The sequence below is a fragment of the Rana temporaria genome, chromosome 9 (assembly GCF_905171775.1).
Source record: "Rana temporaria chromosome 9, aRanTem1.1, whole genome shotgun sequence".
Taxonomy (NCBI): Eukaryota; Metazoa; Chordata; class Amphibia; order Anura; family Ranidae; genus Rana; species Rana temporaria.
The window spans coordinates 43,217,758-43,233,778 of NC_053497.1; the positions used below are offsets into that span (position 1 = coordinate 43,217,758).

Here is a 16,021-nt window from a genome sequence, read left to right on the forward strand (position 1 = left end):
CCAGCGAGGCTCAAACCTCCTGATTGGCTGCTGGCAGAGAACACCCAAACCTTGACTCCACTGCTGCCACCTACCGCACCGGGGTGGGAAAACACCCCAGCACAACAGAATGGACCCACAGCACAGCCAAGCTGAAACAGAGAGCCACATTTGAACTAATTAAATATGGTCAGAGTTACTTAACTCTCTGACCCCCTCTAAATTTCCAAAGCACCGGTTCTGAAAAGTAACCAGGCGCTACAATTATTTCACTTATCTTTAAAAAATGATCATATTTCACTTAAACACGTGTGGGTTTTCCTGTGTGCAGCCCACACAGTTCTGGTCTTATCTCATACGTGACAATTACACTTTCTGACATATAACTTTCCAGATCTGCATAACTGTTCCAGGTCAGTGACTCACAAAGGATTTTGTCTAGAAGGTCAGCAATTTCACACTGCAGAACAATCTGAAACACAATGAACTGTGGGATATTTTTCAGGGGGTGGCTAAAGCCTCGTACACACGATACGATTGTTGGCCAACCGAGCGTCTGATTTTTGTCAAAAGGGCGTGTGCCAGGATCTTGTCTTGCATACTAATGTTACACCATTGTCGGGCAACAAACAAGAACGTAGTCACGTACTACCAGGAATTTCAGCTCTTGAGCGCCACCCTTTGGGCCCCTTCTGCTAATTTTGTGTTTGGTGAGCATTGATTCCGAGCATGCGTGTTTGTACTTTCAAATTTGTGTACTGACCATACAAAAATCAGACAAATTGTCTGCCGAAAATGTACTAGCCTGTCATTTGTCCAAGTTGTACAACAATTGTCAGGAGGAGCGTAATAACGATCATATTTTAGGACGACCTGCCAATAATCGTATTGTGTGTAGGAGGCTTTAGAAGTGGCTTCCAAGCGTCTAGGAGGTGATCCTGCCACCTCCCAAATGCTTGTATGCTGTTCTTTTTTCTTTTTTTGCCGTAAGGCAATTTTCAATAGTACAAATGCACCGCAACCATGAGGTAAGTGTTTGACTTGCTGTTGTAGCGTAGTCCAATGGACTTGAATGGGCGAGTTTGACGGGGGTTGCCGCTTTTCGAACTTGACAAGCCTTCACAGAGGCAGCATGTGTACGTCCCTCTCCGCCTCTTATCTTTTGGGTTGCTGGTCAGAGGGCAATCAAACCGTGGTTTTTACCACTGACCTTGCTGCTAGAATTATCAGAAAGAGGTCAGAAATAGTGGCTTTTTTAAATGCATGCTATCAATGGTGAGTAATCAGCATAGAAAAATCTGTGGTTTTCACACCCTAAATATCTAAAAGTAGATGTATTAAATTGAGAGATCCCAATGCTTTCTGTACCATGTGGCTACAAATCATTATTTAAAATGGCTGCGCCATTCCTAAAGTAAATATTGTACATAATACCACAAAGCAAACAAGGCATTTGCCTTGGGTGGCATTTTTCAGGAGGGGGGCGGCGCCTGTACCGGGATGATGCCTGCAGCTGCGGGCATTCCCACTGTATCATTTTTTAAAGCCAGCGGCCGACTCTCTTCTAATAGCAATCGAAGCAGCTTACTAGCCGCTTGATTGCTATTACAAGCAGCAAAAGGGGATGTCCCCCCCACTGCCTTCCGTGGCTCTCTCGGGCCCTCCTACTGGGAGACCCGATCGACCAACCGGAAAGTCAAGCAACGCAGAGATTGTCTTTGATCTGCTGTTTGTAACAGTAAACCTGAAACGATGACATGACATCCCTTCTGGTGCACTCATCAGCGACAATTAAAAAAAATCAAAAGTATTCAGAAAGACTGATCTAGGTGTTTTGAATGCTTTTAAGTGCAGAGGAGGGATCTCTTCATAAAGATTACTTATCACATGCTTATTGCTGTCACAAGGATGTTTACATTCCTTCTGACAGCAATAACAGTGAAATAAAACTATGTAAAATAAATAAATGAATTAATTACTACTAATAAAAAAAAAATTAAAGGGGTTGTAAAGGTAATTTATTTTTCCCTAAATAGCTTCCTTTACCTTAGTGCAGTCCTCCATCACTTACCTCATCCTTCGATTTTGCTTTTAAATGTCCTTATTTCTTCTGAGAAATCCTCACTTCCTGTTCTTCTGTCTGTAACTCCACACAGTAATGCGAGGCTTTCTCCCTGGTGTGGAGAAAGCCTCTTGAGGGGGGAGGGGGCGAGCAGGAGTGTCAGGATGCCCACTAACACACAGCTCCTCTCTCTATCTGCAAAGTACAGAGTGTCCTGACTTGCCTGCTCGCCCCCTTCCCCCTTAAGAGGCTTTCTCCACACCAGGGAGAAAGCCTTGCATTACTGTGTGGAGTTACAGACAGGAAAACAGGAAGTGAGGATTTCTCATAAGAAATAAGGACATTTAAAAGCAAAATCGAAGGATGAGGTAAGTGAAGGAGGACTGCACTAAGGTAAAGGAAGCTATTTAGGGATTTTTTTTTTACCTTTACAACCCCTTTAAAGTGCCCCCACCCTCCCGTGCTCGCACACAAAGGTCATAGCGTGTGTCGGTCCAGCACGCATGAAAGCAGCCATCATCCCACACATGTGAGGTAACACCGCGAACGTCAGATCATGGGCAGTAATTCTAGCACCAGACCTCCTCTGTCAATCTAAAGTGGTGACCTGTAAAGGCTTTTAAAGCATTATCTATGGATAGTAAAGTTTACGTCGTTGCATGGGCTTGCGCAATTTTAAAGAGGCTGGGGTGGGACAAATTTAGATGGGATGGGCGTCCAATTTTAGTCTTGCTTGGGGCAGCACAAAACCAAAATACACTGAGGCTGGGTTCACACTATTGCGAATTGGATGTGGGTTTCCCTGCATTTAATTCGCATAGAAGGAGATTCCGACCGACTCTCTATGGAGTCGGTTGACATATCTCTGCTGCGGCATCGGTGCAAATTTGCACAGGAGTCCTCTGCGTCTTTTTGTCCGTTTCAGGTCAAAATTCAGCTCAAAGTTCGGGCCGAAATCGGACCTGAAACGGTGAATTGAGACGCACCAGACTCCTGCCATGAGCCGCTGCGATCTCTAGTGTGAACCCAGCCTGAAATATCTAAAGCCTTGGTGCTCAGTAAGCGGCCTGTGGGCTGCATGCGGCCTGCCAGTATGGCCCTATGTGCTTTAGACAGCTAATCAGGTTTGAAGTAGTGTTGCTCACGAATATTCGTATTGCGAATATTCGGCTCGAATATGGCATATTCGAGTATTCGCGATATATCTCGAATTTCGCGGTCAATATTCGCTATTCCGAATATTCTGATTTTTTAAATTTTATTTTTAGAACAGATCACATCCTAGTGATCTCCATCGACGTCTAAAAGCATTGCTGGTATGATTAGAGACCCTGGGCCGAGTAGCTGAAGCGATCATTTTATATTGCCGAATATTCGCAATGCGAATATTGGGCAATAGGAATATTGCGCGATTATTTTCTCCGCCCTTCTTTTGCATCAGAGCCAATCAGAGTTCTCCTACCACAGTTGTCGAAATTCCGCAATCAATTTCGCATTCGCATTTTGCGAAATTTAGATAAAATATCACGAATATTCTGAGCCAATCAGAGGGCTCCTACCGCAGTTGTCGAAATTCCGCAATAAATATCGCATTCGCATTTTGCGAAATTTCGATAAAATATCACGAATATTCTGAGCCAATCAGAGGGCTCCTACCGCAGTTGTCGAAATTCCGCAATAAATATCGCATTCGCATTTTGCGAAATTTCGATAAAATATCACGAATATTCTGAGCCAATCAGAGGGCTCCTACCGCAGTTGTCGAAATTCCGCAATAAATATCGCATTCGCATTTTGCGAAATTTTGATAAAATATCACGAATATTCTGAGCCAATCAGAGTGCTCCTACCGCAGTTGTCGAAATTTCGCAATTATTTTCGCATTCGCAATAGCGAAATTTCGCAAACATTTCATTTCGATAAAATATCACGAATATTCGAATTTAGCGAATATTTCTCGAATATTCGGCTATATATTCGTGATATATCGCGAAATCGAATATGGCGTATTCTGCTCAACACTAGTTTGAAGCACATCAACCTGCATTCTAAATGACAGCAGCCATAGGTGTGCACAGCCTATTACATTAGGGTGTGCACCCCAATGTAATAAAACATTGACCGTGTTAGTAGAGCAGGGTATGGTTTTCTGTAGGGTAGTGGTTGATATCAGTAGGGCAGTGGATGTTGTCAGTCGTTTTTTATTTCTATTATTTTATTTTTTAAAAACAAACAAATAAATGTTTTTTATACCTATACACAAATGTTTTGCCTTTCATTTCTATTTGAAACTGAATGGGTTGTTTTACAAGGTGTGGGTTTACAATCACTTTAGGTAACCCATTCATTTTGAATGAATTGGCAGTGCACATTAACACACTAAAAACTGCAATGAACAGAATTTGTATCGTGCTGGACTGCAGTGTGAGTGTGTAGCTTTCTCCTATAACAGGGCATTGGGGTGCCCTTCAAAATTAATGAACTGGCAATGCATGCAAATTGGTGCACATGTTTGTAAGGAGAACAGGCGTGCCAGAGCATACAGGGTGGTACACCTATGCACATCATGTCGGCAGTGGCAGCTGGTGTTTTTTTCTTGGGAGGGGGCGGCAAACAACCACCCCCCAGGTCAGCCGGCACTCCTACCGCCACCTGTCCAGCCGCACGGTCAGTCGGGTCACCCGCACCAAGTCCCCCCCCCCCCCCCCGAGCTGTTTGTCAGAGTAATCCAGCCCCGCACTTACCCCATCTATGTCGTGGGTGGGCAAAGCTCCTAAGGCCGGCGGCTTCCATCGCGTCTCCTCCTCCTCTGCATTAAGGCGGCTTTTGCCGTGTGTCTCCTCCCTCCTCTTCCTAGGCGACCAATAGGATCGCCTGTCTTTTCAGCCTAACGGGTGACAGGTCCCAGGACCCGCTTCCTGATAGGCGGGGAGGAGAATCAGTGTGACAGTAGCGAATATTCATTCGTTATTGTCACACAAGTGGATGTGCTCGGGGGATAGGGCTCTGTGATAAGGCTTACTTATAGGTATGGTAAAAACCTCCTAAACGTGCACCGTTTAGGAGATATTTACTGTAGCTGCAGCCAGGGATGTCACTGGTGAATGCGCTTGGAAGGAACGGCATACCCGTGCCGTTCCTTCAGAGTCCTGTGCCGTAAACTGCGGCTCTTGCAGCTCCGGCCACTCACACATCCGGAGTCCGCGAACCCGGAAGGAAGACCGGGTGAAGATGGAAGTGCCTTCAGCAGTCACAGGGCTTCATTCTAAGGTAAGTTTTATCGCATACTAGCACATTATGACATTGCCTTGCAAGTTAAAAAAAAAGCCAGTGCTTTATTTCTGATTTTACCGATATTACCCATCAGAAAACTTGGGAGACAATGGCTGGATATGGGGGGAGACAATGACTGCATATGGGGGGAGACAATGGCTGGATATGGGGGAAGACAATGGCTGCATATGGGGGGAGACAATGGCTGGATATGGGGGGAGACAATGGCTGGAAATGGGGGGAGACTATGGGGGACATGGCTGGATATGGGGGGAGACAATGGCTGCATATGGGGGGAGACAATGGCTGGATATGGGGGGACATGGCTGGATATGGGGGGAGACATGGCTGGATATGGGGGGAGACATGGCTGCATCTGTGGGGGGACATGGCTGCATCTGTGGGGGGACATGGCTGCATATGGGGACACATTTAAAAAAAAGTATCGGTATTCGGTATCGGCGAGTACTTAAAAAAAAGTATCGGTACTTGTACTCAGTCCTAAAAAAGTGGTATCGGGACAACCCTAGTCACCAGGACAAACACAGACAGTTGGATCTCAGAGAACATAATACAAAGCTTGCCCGGGGTTATAACCCTTCCTTATCCTATACCATTTTTTTTTTACAGTTCTGTTTTTAGATGCACTTAGATGTGGATTCAGACAGACTCAAGAGGGAAATTCGGCTCTAAATGGAGAGCGATGGCTTGTCCAATGTCTTTTTTGCTGGTAACCAGTTCTCGCTTCAAACCACATGCCCAGGCTGTCACACCAAAAAACACTTTTAAGGAGCAATTATACATCTGACATCAGAGCCGATGGGGGTTTTCTGCCACCTATTAGTATGAACTTTATAAAAACGTCTCGCACTATGCCCATACAGAAGTTTGTCTTTCTCTTTCAAAATGAATCACGTAAAACTACATACAGTACTACTCCATAACAAAAAAAAAAAAAAAACAGAAACCAGGCAAAATAAGGAACTGATCTCTTTCATCTGTTGGAGCCATTTATGCAGCCGTCTCGTAATATACCATCAAAGTCCTAGATCACGAACCCCCGAAAACAACCTACAGACATATCGCAGACCAAGACAAGTGCATAGTTTGTCAAGACTGCTAACCAAAGCTATAAACCCAGAATTCCTTGGCTGTCACTCAACAAGGAGCAGACACACTCACCTCTTGCTGTCCTTTCGGTTCATGTTGCTGGAAGGCAGGAGGGCAGAAGAAGGGGCCGTGTTTCTGGGGTCTATTTAGACATCACCAGACCCCTGTGTCAAGAGGCACAGGAGAGTTGGGACGCAGTGACTGACAGGGGAGTGTCACTTGTAGCTTCGATAAAGAGGAACCGTCTGCAAAGTGTGTCACTGACAGCGAATACAGACTACAGAAAGACCTCATACCAAGTCTAACCATAACTTACGAAACATGCAACCAGTTGCTGCATGTCTAAGATGTTAACCCCTTTTCTGTACGGCTCTTCTTACACCATATAATGGATTATCTATAGGGCTGACTATGACCAGTTCACAAAAGTAAAAAGTGAATGAAGGGTGCTAACACTCAATTACAGCGCACCTACACCCTGAGGCTGGGTGCTCAAGCTTTTGAAGAGCGACGGCCACTTAAGTGATTTGGTAACCGGACCGATTGGAAAACAAAATGGTTCAGAATTATTTGTATTTTTATTTTCAATAGCATATTGAACATTTTCCTCTTTCAGCTACTGAATGCCAGTGGAAGGGAGAGGAGGAGAAGTTGACTTTCATTGGTTGCAGCAGGAAAACGGAGAGCACCTCTACTGCCCCTCCTGTTTAAGTGTAAAACAGAAAGTGATGGGGAGGCTGCATGGGCCCCCTGGAGCATGAAGCAGGGATGCCATTGTGACCCCTGACACTACACCAGTGGTCAGGGGCAGAGGCGGCTCTTTAATTAGGCAAATTAGGCGATCGCCTAAGGCCTCGCACTCACAGGGGCCTCGCAGCCGCCTAACTTGCCCAAGGCATTACCCCAGTTTTGAGGGACAGGGGACCTTAATGTTGCTGTGCTCAGGCAGCGTTATGAGCCCTGACTCAGGAGCGGGGCGGCCAGCGTCCCTAACAACCAGTGTATATCGGTGACACCACCCCTTGTGACATCAATGACACAGCATGCCCTCAGTCAATGTCATCACAAGGGACAGGTTCACCAGGTGACATCACGGGCCGCCCCTTAGTTATTAAAGAGCAGGATCTGGGGGCCGCCTTGTTAAAAGGGGCTTCCAGATTCCAAAAGGCCCCCTGCCCACAGACCCCCACAGCCAGGGTTGTGGGGAAGAGGCTCTTGTCCTTGAATAATTTTTCCCATCATGGGCGTGAGTGGGGCCCCATATCAAGTTTTGACTAAGGCCTCACAAAGCCTAGAGCCGCCTCTGGTCAGGGGTGTGTGGTAAAAAACCAGTCTAAACTGTGGGGTTTCACCGCCCCCCAAACCTCAAATGTAATCGAGTCCTTACTGTCTTGAGCCCCCTATAAGGCTGCTTTTACAATGATGCGCTAAAGACAGGTATTTGCACCCACTTCCGGCCACACAGTCTCGGGCAGACTGCGGGCATGACGTCACCTCCCGTCCCCCGTTGTGTTCTGGTAACACTCGGCTCCCAGTACACAGCGGGAGCCAATCGGCAGGCGTAGCACGACTCGCGCATGTGCCGTAGGGAACCGGGCAGTGAAGCTGGAGCGCTTCACTTCCTGGTTCCCTCACCGAGGATGGCGGGGGGAGCAGCAGAGTGACGAGCGCTCGCTCGTCCTCTGCTGCGGGCGGCGCTGGACTCCAGGACAGGTAAGTGTCCTAATATTAAAAGTCAGCAGCTGCAGTATTTGTAGTTGCTGGCTTTTAATATTTTTTTTCAGCGGAGCTCCGCTTTAATAAGCCCAATCCCCCAGGGAAGGCATGGTCGTCGATCTCCAGTGGCGGGAATCACTACTGCCAGAAAGTGTTGCAATAAATATTTTTTTATGGATTTGAATTTTCTGGGGAGTATAGATAAGAGAGCCACCTCAGGTGAAGGTTAAATAGAAGTCACCATCAGTTTACATTATAGTTTGAAGATCTGTTGCCAAAATCCCTGTACAGGAAGGCATTCCCACCAGATTCCATTGCGTTATTGATGCGTTTTTGATGCAGTTAAGTGCATTTCCCCCAACCCTTTTTTTTCTTAACCTTAAATAAGGACATGTGTGTTCCAGTGCGTTTATTGTGCTTTCAGTGCGTTTTTGATGCATTTTACAGCGTTCCAGTACAGTCCAGTGCAAGAACAATGCAGCATGGTCTACTTTTTTTTCTGCAACTGGAATGCACTGGAACTGCAAGCACTGGTGTGAACTATGCCATTGAAAACCGTATAACCTACGTTCCATGCGTTTTTGATGCAGAAAAAAAACACACTGGCCCTAAGGGCTTGTTCACACTACGTACAGAGTGATGGGATTTTCTGCACTAGAAACACTGTTTGCACTAGAACATGGGTCTGATATGCAGTGCTAAAACCTGCAGCATGTCTGCATTTTGGCACAGTGCAATGCACACAAACATGTAAAACGCACAAAAACACAACGCCAATCACAAGCCATAAAAGGGGAAAAAAATATTGAGATAAGATATGGGGTTAAAACATGTCAAATGATATTATGAGGCTAGGTTCACACTGCTGAAAATCCAAAATCGCGGTTAAATCGATTTTGCGGCTGCATTTTTGCTGCGAATTTCCTGCGATTTGCGGCCGCATTTTCAGGGAATGCCAGTCTATAGACCTGAATTCGCATCGCACCCGGATCAAACTCGCACAGGACCCTTTTTTCCCACAGCTTATATTCGCAATGCATTGATGTGAACGGCACTAATGTTAAACTATGTAATTTAAATGACTTGAGAAATCGCAACGGCTCAAATTCGCAATAGAATTCACAGCAGTGTGAACCTAGCCTAAGAGCAGATATAAACATGTATGTCAAATCTGTGTGTTTTTTCCATATGTTTTTTCCATATAGTGTGAATGAGCCCTAAAGTGGAGGTAGAAGCATTGGGGTTTATAAAACAATAACAATCTAGCGGCGATACCCGGAAGTAACCCCTGGGAGAGATGTCGGGCGCCGGAGCGGTGTACGAGAACGGCTGCGGGGGCTTTGATCTGAGGTGAGTATTGCATAATGAGCTTGTATGCTATGCACACATGTCTTGCAGGTGTCATTTTTTTTTTGAAAAGTAGGTTTACACCAGGATCTTAAAAAAAAAAAAAAATACCCGATCTGTGTTGCTTTTAAGGTGCATTGGAAGCGCTGCTCATCCATTTCAATGGGCAGAGGCGTTTGGGAACCCGTCCAAAGATGCTGCATGCAGGACTTTTTCTAACATCCTGCAAACGCACCGCCCGAGTGTGAAAGCACACATTCGAATGAATGGGAGGCAGTTTACAGGCACTTTTCAGAGGCTATTTCTAGCGCTAAAACAACTGAAAACTGTCTCAGTGTGAAAGGGGTCTTAAATTTTTGCATTGATGGGCGCTAGTGAGGCTGCATTGATGGGCTCTGGTGAGGTTACTTTTGATGGGCTCTGGTGAGGCTGCATTGATGGGCGCAGGTGATGCTGCATTGATGGGCTCTGGTGAGGCTGCATTGATGGGCTCTGGTGAGGTTGCATTTGATGGGCGCTGGTGAGGCTGCATTGATGGGCGCTGGTGAGGCTGCATTGATGGTTGCTGGTAGGCTGCATTTGATGGGTGCTGGTGCATTGTTCTGGCAGACTAACCCCCAGCCAGAACGGCTCGGATGATGGGGGCAAGCTTACTGAGGAGAAACAGGAAGTGAGAAGTTCAAAAAAATTTAGAAGGGAAATTGAAGGAAAAGGTAAGTGAACCAACAATGCACTAGCTTAAAGGAACCTATTTAGAAAATAAAAAACAAACCTTTATAGCTCCTTTAAGGTTTCTTGGGTGTCTCTTGGCAACTTGAAGCTCCCTCCATAAATTTTCTATAGGATTAAGGTCTGGAGCCACTCCTTTGTTGCCTTGGCGGTATGTTTTGGGTCATTGTAATGATGAGAGAAGAACAAGAGACAAAAGAATCCAAGATTTTACAATACATGGCCCCATTCATTGGTGCTTCAATGTGGCAAAGTCAGCCAGTATGTTTAACAGAGAAACGACCAGGGTCATCTGGTGTTTTTTTTTGGGGGGGGGCGGCAAACAGCTGTCTGCTGGTTGGTCCGGCACTCACCACATCTAGGCGGGCGGAGGCTCTGTGTCCTCTCCTCCATCACGGCCGCTTCCAGCGTGTGTCTCCTTCCCTTCTCCTAGATGTCCAATAAGATTGCCTGTCCTTTCAACCAATCGGGTGACCGGTCTCAAAACCGGCTTCCTGATTGGCCGGGAGGAGGATCAGTGTTACATTAGCGAATATTCGCTGGGTATTTTTTTTGAAGCACCTAATTAGAACCAGAGACTCTAATAGGCTTCAAAATAGGGTGGGCTCGGGGCACAGAGAATGTGAACGGAGCCCACCCAGGTGTGTTACAAAAGCAAATGAATATTTTCTATTGTAACACTGATCCTCCTCCCGGCCAATCAGGAAGCTTTGGGGCTGTTTCTCTGCTAAAAGTACAGACCAACTTTGCTGCAGTGGCAGCCCATCTATTAGGGGCACCCGAGTGTCGCCTCCTCTATTCACGGCCATCACCCCCTCCACCCTCTATTAATGCTCTCTCCATTCCCTCCGCCACCCACTATTCATGCGTCTGACACCTTTCTGGACTGAATTACAGCGGCGGGGGTGTTTTTTTAAGCACCTGATTAATAGGCTTCAAAATAGGGTGGGCTCGTGGCGCAGAGCATCGTGAAACGAGCCCACCCAGGTGTTGCAACACTGATCCTCCTTCTAGCCAATCGGGAAGCGGGTCTGATACCCGTCATCCAATTGGCTGAAAGGACAGGCGATCCTTTGGGATGCCTAGGAGGAGGGGAGGAGACTCACGGTGGAAGCGAGGAGGAGAAGCCACAGGAGCCGCAACCCAATGCCCGCAGCAGTCTGATGTTCGCTGATGCCACGATCCCCTCCACTCCTTGATGTCCGCAGCTGCCCGCCGCCTAGAAAGGGTAAGTGGACCGACTGACAAACAGCAAGCAGGGGGGCTTTGAGGTGCCACCTGGGGGGGGGGGGAGTTTGTTTGCCGCCCCCCCCCAAACAAAAGCCACGAGCCGCCACTGGGGCCATGTATTGTAAAATCTTGGATGAGAACCTTCTTCCCTCAGTCAAAACACTGAAGACGGGTCATGGATGGGTCTTTAACCTCCTGAGACCCGCGCTATAGCCGAATGACGGCTACAGCGCGGATCTGAAAATCCAACTAGACGTCAATTGACGTCCGCCCCTTTGGACGTCCGCCCCTTTGGGCGTTCCCCGCGCGCGCTCCAGAGCGTGCAGCGGGGAAACTCTGTGTTGGCCGTGTCCCTTGGAAAATAATAAAAAATTATAATTCTGTCCCCTATTTTGTAGGCGCTATAACTTTTGCGCTTATTGCAATTTTTTTTTTTTTTACCAAAAATATGTAGAAGAATACGTATTGGCCTAAACTGAGAAAAAAAAATGTGTTTTTTTTTTAAATTGGCATATTTATTATAGCAACAAGTAAAAAATATTGTATTTTTTTTCAAAATTGTCGCTCTTTTTTGTTTATAGCGCAAAAAATAAAAAACGCACAGGCGATCAAATACCACCAAGAGAAAGCTCTACTTGTGGGAAAAAAAGGACGTTCATTTTGTTTGGGAGCCACGTCGCACGATTGCGCAATTGTCAGTTAAAGCGACGCAGTGCCGGAAGCTGAAATTTCACCTGGGCAGGAGGGGGGTATATGTGCCCAGTAAGCAAGTGGTTTAGCATGACAATAACTCAAAACATACCGCCAAGACAACAAAGGAGTGGCTCAAGAAGAAGCACATTAAGGTCATGCAGTGGCCTGACCAGCCTCCAGACTAAGGATGAGCTCTGGCGTATTCGCATAGTACACGTGCAGAGCCCGCCAGGAAGTGTGCACGGCGCTGCACTAATCACAGCCAGGGAGACATTTCACGATGTCTGCAGCCGAGCAATCGGGACAATGTCTCCCTGGCTGTGATTAGCGCAGCGCCGTGCACACTTCCTGGCGGGCTCTGCACGTGTACTATGCGAACACGCCAGAGCTCATCCTTACTCCAGACCTTAATCCCATAGAGTAGCCAAGGCGACAGCCAAGAAACCTTAACCCAAGTACTAAGTCATGTTTTGCTTGGGGATCAAATACTTATTTTACTCTCTGAATTGCAACTCAATTTATAACATTTGTATAATGTGTTTTTTTTTCTGGATTTTTTGGTTGATATTCTGTCTCTATCATTTAAAATACACCTATGATAAAAAAAAAAATTCTAGACCCTTCATTTCTTTGTAAGTGGGCAAACTCACAAAATCTGAAGGGGATCAAATATTTCTTTTCCAAGAATCCAAAACTCCCTTAAATCAGAGTAGAGGAACCCTTTGCATCACATCAACTCTCCTGTCTGCAGCCATCAATCCAGACCAGCTTTTCCCCACTACTTGGAGAAGGTGTAGGAACCTGTCCCAGCATGCATTGCACTTGCAGCAATTTTGGGGAAAGTTTTTAGGTGAGTGTTTGCTGGGTTTGAAGAGTGGAAGCTGACTATTCTTTCTACCTATGGATGTTTCAATGGACAGAAACTTGTGACTGATATTTATTTGTAAGATGCTTGTTTTTTTTAAATGATTCTTAGTAGCGGCAATCATGTTTAACATTTTATTAGCATGTTGTGAGTGTGTGATTGCAAAGGTCAATGCATAGAAGGCATCAGATCTAAGTTTCCAGTAAATGGCACTATTCATTATTATAAATATGTTTTGTTTTAGGCCCCTTTCAGACTGGGGCGGGAGCCGCGGTGGCGGTATAACGCCGCTAAAAATAGCGGCGCTATACCGCCGGGATTGCAGCGGGAATCAGCCGCTAGCGGTGCGATTTTAACCCCCGCTAGCGGCCGATAAAAGGTTTAATACCGCCCGCAATGCGCCTCTATAGAGGCGCATTGCGGGCGGTATTGCCGCGGTTTCCCATTGTTTTCAATGGGAAGGAGCGGTGAAGGAGCGGTATACACGCCGCTCCTCTCACCGCTCCAAAGATGCTGCTGACAGGAGATTTTTTTTTGTCTCCCGCCAGCGCATCGCCTCAGTGTGAAAGGCCTCAGGCTTTCACATTGAGTCTGCAGTGAAGGAGTTTTTCAGGCGGGATAGCAGCGCTATTTTTAGCGCTGTACCGCCTGAAAAACTCCTCAATGTGAAAGGGGCCTTAAGAGAAATCTTTGCCTTTCGTATTGCACATATGAGGCCTTGTACTCACGGCAGGACATGTCCGATGAAAACGGTCTGCAGACCGTTTCCATCGGACATGTCTGGCCGGGGACTGCCCGGGGACTTCTGTTCGATGGCTATACACACCATCGAACAGAAGCCCGCGCGTAAACATTACGCGGGGCGTGTCCGCGGTGTCGCCGCGTCGATGACGCGGTGTCGCCGCGACAATGACGCGGCGACGTGGGCGGGCCGCCTTAAATATGCTTCCACGCATGCGTCGAAGTCATTCGACGCATGCGAGGGATGCGGGCGGCAGGACATGTACGGTAGGTCTGTACAGACGACCGTACATGTCCGGGCGGACAGGTTTCCAGCGGACTGTTTTAAAACAAGTCCGGGAAACAGTTGTCCGCTGGAAACCTGTCCGATCCGTCCCAAAATGGTCCGCTCGGGCCAACACACGGCCAAACATGTCTGCTGAAACTGGTCTGCGGACCAGTTTCAGCAGACATGTTTGGTCGTGAGTACGGGGCCTGAGAGTGATCTGTTTTATGTGACGGATAGAATGGTGCTTTTAGCTGCGGATTTTGTGGCAGCTAGAAGCACACAATGCTTTCCTATGACATCATTCACACACTACGGTTACCTGCGGTGTTTTTCCCCGCGGTTTTATGCGGAAAGAAAAAATAGAACTGGATGCGTCCAGCTGCGAAATCCCGCAGCTATCGGCACATAACCGCAGTGCACTGTGTCAGCTGCGTTTGGTATGAATCTTGAGGGGCAACTCCACGCCAAATTTCAACTAAAAAACCGGCATGGGTTCCCCCTACAAGAGCATACCAGGCCCTTGGGTCTGCTATGGATTTTAAGGAGACACCCCCTGCGCCGAAAAACCGGCGTGGGGGTCCCCCCAAAATCCATACCAGACCCGTATCCGAGCAGCAGCCCGGCCGGTCAGGTAAGGGGTGGGGACGAGCGCCCCCCTCCTTAACCGTGCCAGGCCACATGCCCTCAACATGGGGGGGGCGGGGTAGGTGCTTTCGGATCCCCGTTCAATATCGTGCCGTGGTTAAACGCAACCGCAGCTAAAAGCACTGTACAAATGCAGCTGATCGCTGTGCCTGGAGTCTTGAATTCCAGCAAAACATAAACATGCTTTTAGCTGCGGCAAAACAGCCGTTCGTCTGAAAGGGGCCTTATTGTGTTAATGTTATGTTATGTTATGAAATGAAAATTTGACACCCAAAGTTATCTGAAATATTTTGATAAACTGGTTAAAAAAAATTAAAATAAATGGAAAGTATTCCTTTAGGATTGTATTGCAAGATTATGTAGTTTAGCACCAAAGAATCCCTGAAAATGAAGAAGCCATGTTTAGAATTTTGCAGGATCTATTCCTATTGGTGTATATAGCCTGACCTATATATATTATACATTTAGAATTTTGATTTATAAGGCCTCATGCACACTGGATGCTTTTTTCTTTCTCTCTCTCTTCCCCTGGATGCCTTGCTCCACATTTACACACAATTAGGTACCGTATTTATCAGGGTATAGCTCGCTCCCGCGTATAGCGCACACCCCTAAATTTGCCCGAATTCCTGTGGAAAAAAGTTTTTTTATACTTACAGTTTTGGTGTCTTGCTCTCGCGCTGACGTCCAGGACGTCAGCGCGAGAGGACCAGAGACTGCCCGACAATACAGGAGTGTACTGCGCTCGGTATATGTCGGCGCAGTATTCAAACTCGGCGCGGGTATCGGCGTATACCGCGCACCCACGATTTTGCCCTGATTTTCAGGGCAAAAAAGTGCGCGATATACGCCGATAAATACGGTATGTCAAGCATTTATTAATTTTTTTTTCCCCTGTAGAACGTGCTGGCCCTGTGTGGGTTTTTTTTTTTTTTTTTTTTTTCTGCTTGTAAACGCTCCTGTCTCAACGCTTATGTGTGTAAAATATAAAAGACCTTAAGGCCCGGTTCACACTGACGCGAGTTCATAACGAATGTGATGCGTCAAAAACATTCTAAATTCGCATGTCATCCATTAAGCTATTGTTTTCACATACATGCGTTGCGATTCCTCTACGAATGCGATGCGATAAAAATGAAGGCCTCTTGAGCCCCCTAGGGAAAGAGAGCCCTGACTGATGGGGGCATGACCAGGTACTGGACAAGGCGGTGGTCATGGTGGGATTTGCTACTTGGGGGGGTTGGGTCGGGCCCGAGCTCCGATAAAAGGGATCGCCCCAAGGAATTCTGGGTCCTTTGGAAGCGCGCTGGGAAGAGCTGTGCAAGTTTACAGTGTTGCGTTGCGAATTTAGTCTCCATAGACA

At 46.8% G+C, this 16,021-nt stretch overlaps 2 protein-coding genes across 3 annotated transcripts in view; one reads left to right on the forward strand and one right to left on the reverse strand.

Annotated features, from left to right (window-relative positions):
* RASGRP4 (RAS guanyl releasing protein 4) overlaps nucleotides 1-6,709 on the reverse strand; it is a 78,442-nt gene extending 71,733 nt beyond the window's left edge. Inside the window, exon 1 of the mRNA XM_040323294.1 lies at nucleotides 6,497-6,709. Within this exon, the coding sequence (XP_040179228.1) occupies nucleotides 6,497-6,519 (23 nt within the window). The 5' untranslated portion in view covers nucleotides 6,520-6,709. The remainder of the gene's footprint in view (nucleotides 1-6,496) is intronic.
* A 6,173-nt stretch (nucleotides 6,710-12,882) lies between these two features.
* Nucleotides 12,883-16,021, forward strand: part of LOC120913405 (rho GTPase-activating protein 11A-like) — a 54,954-nt gene continuing 51,815 nt past the window's right edge. The window contains exon 1 of one of the 2 annotated variants that reach the window (XM_040323295.1): nucleotides 12,883-12,989. The gene's annotated coding sequence lies outside the window, so the exon portion shown is untranslated. The other variant, XM_040323297.1, reaches the window with a different exon arrangement.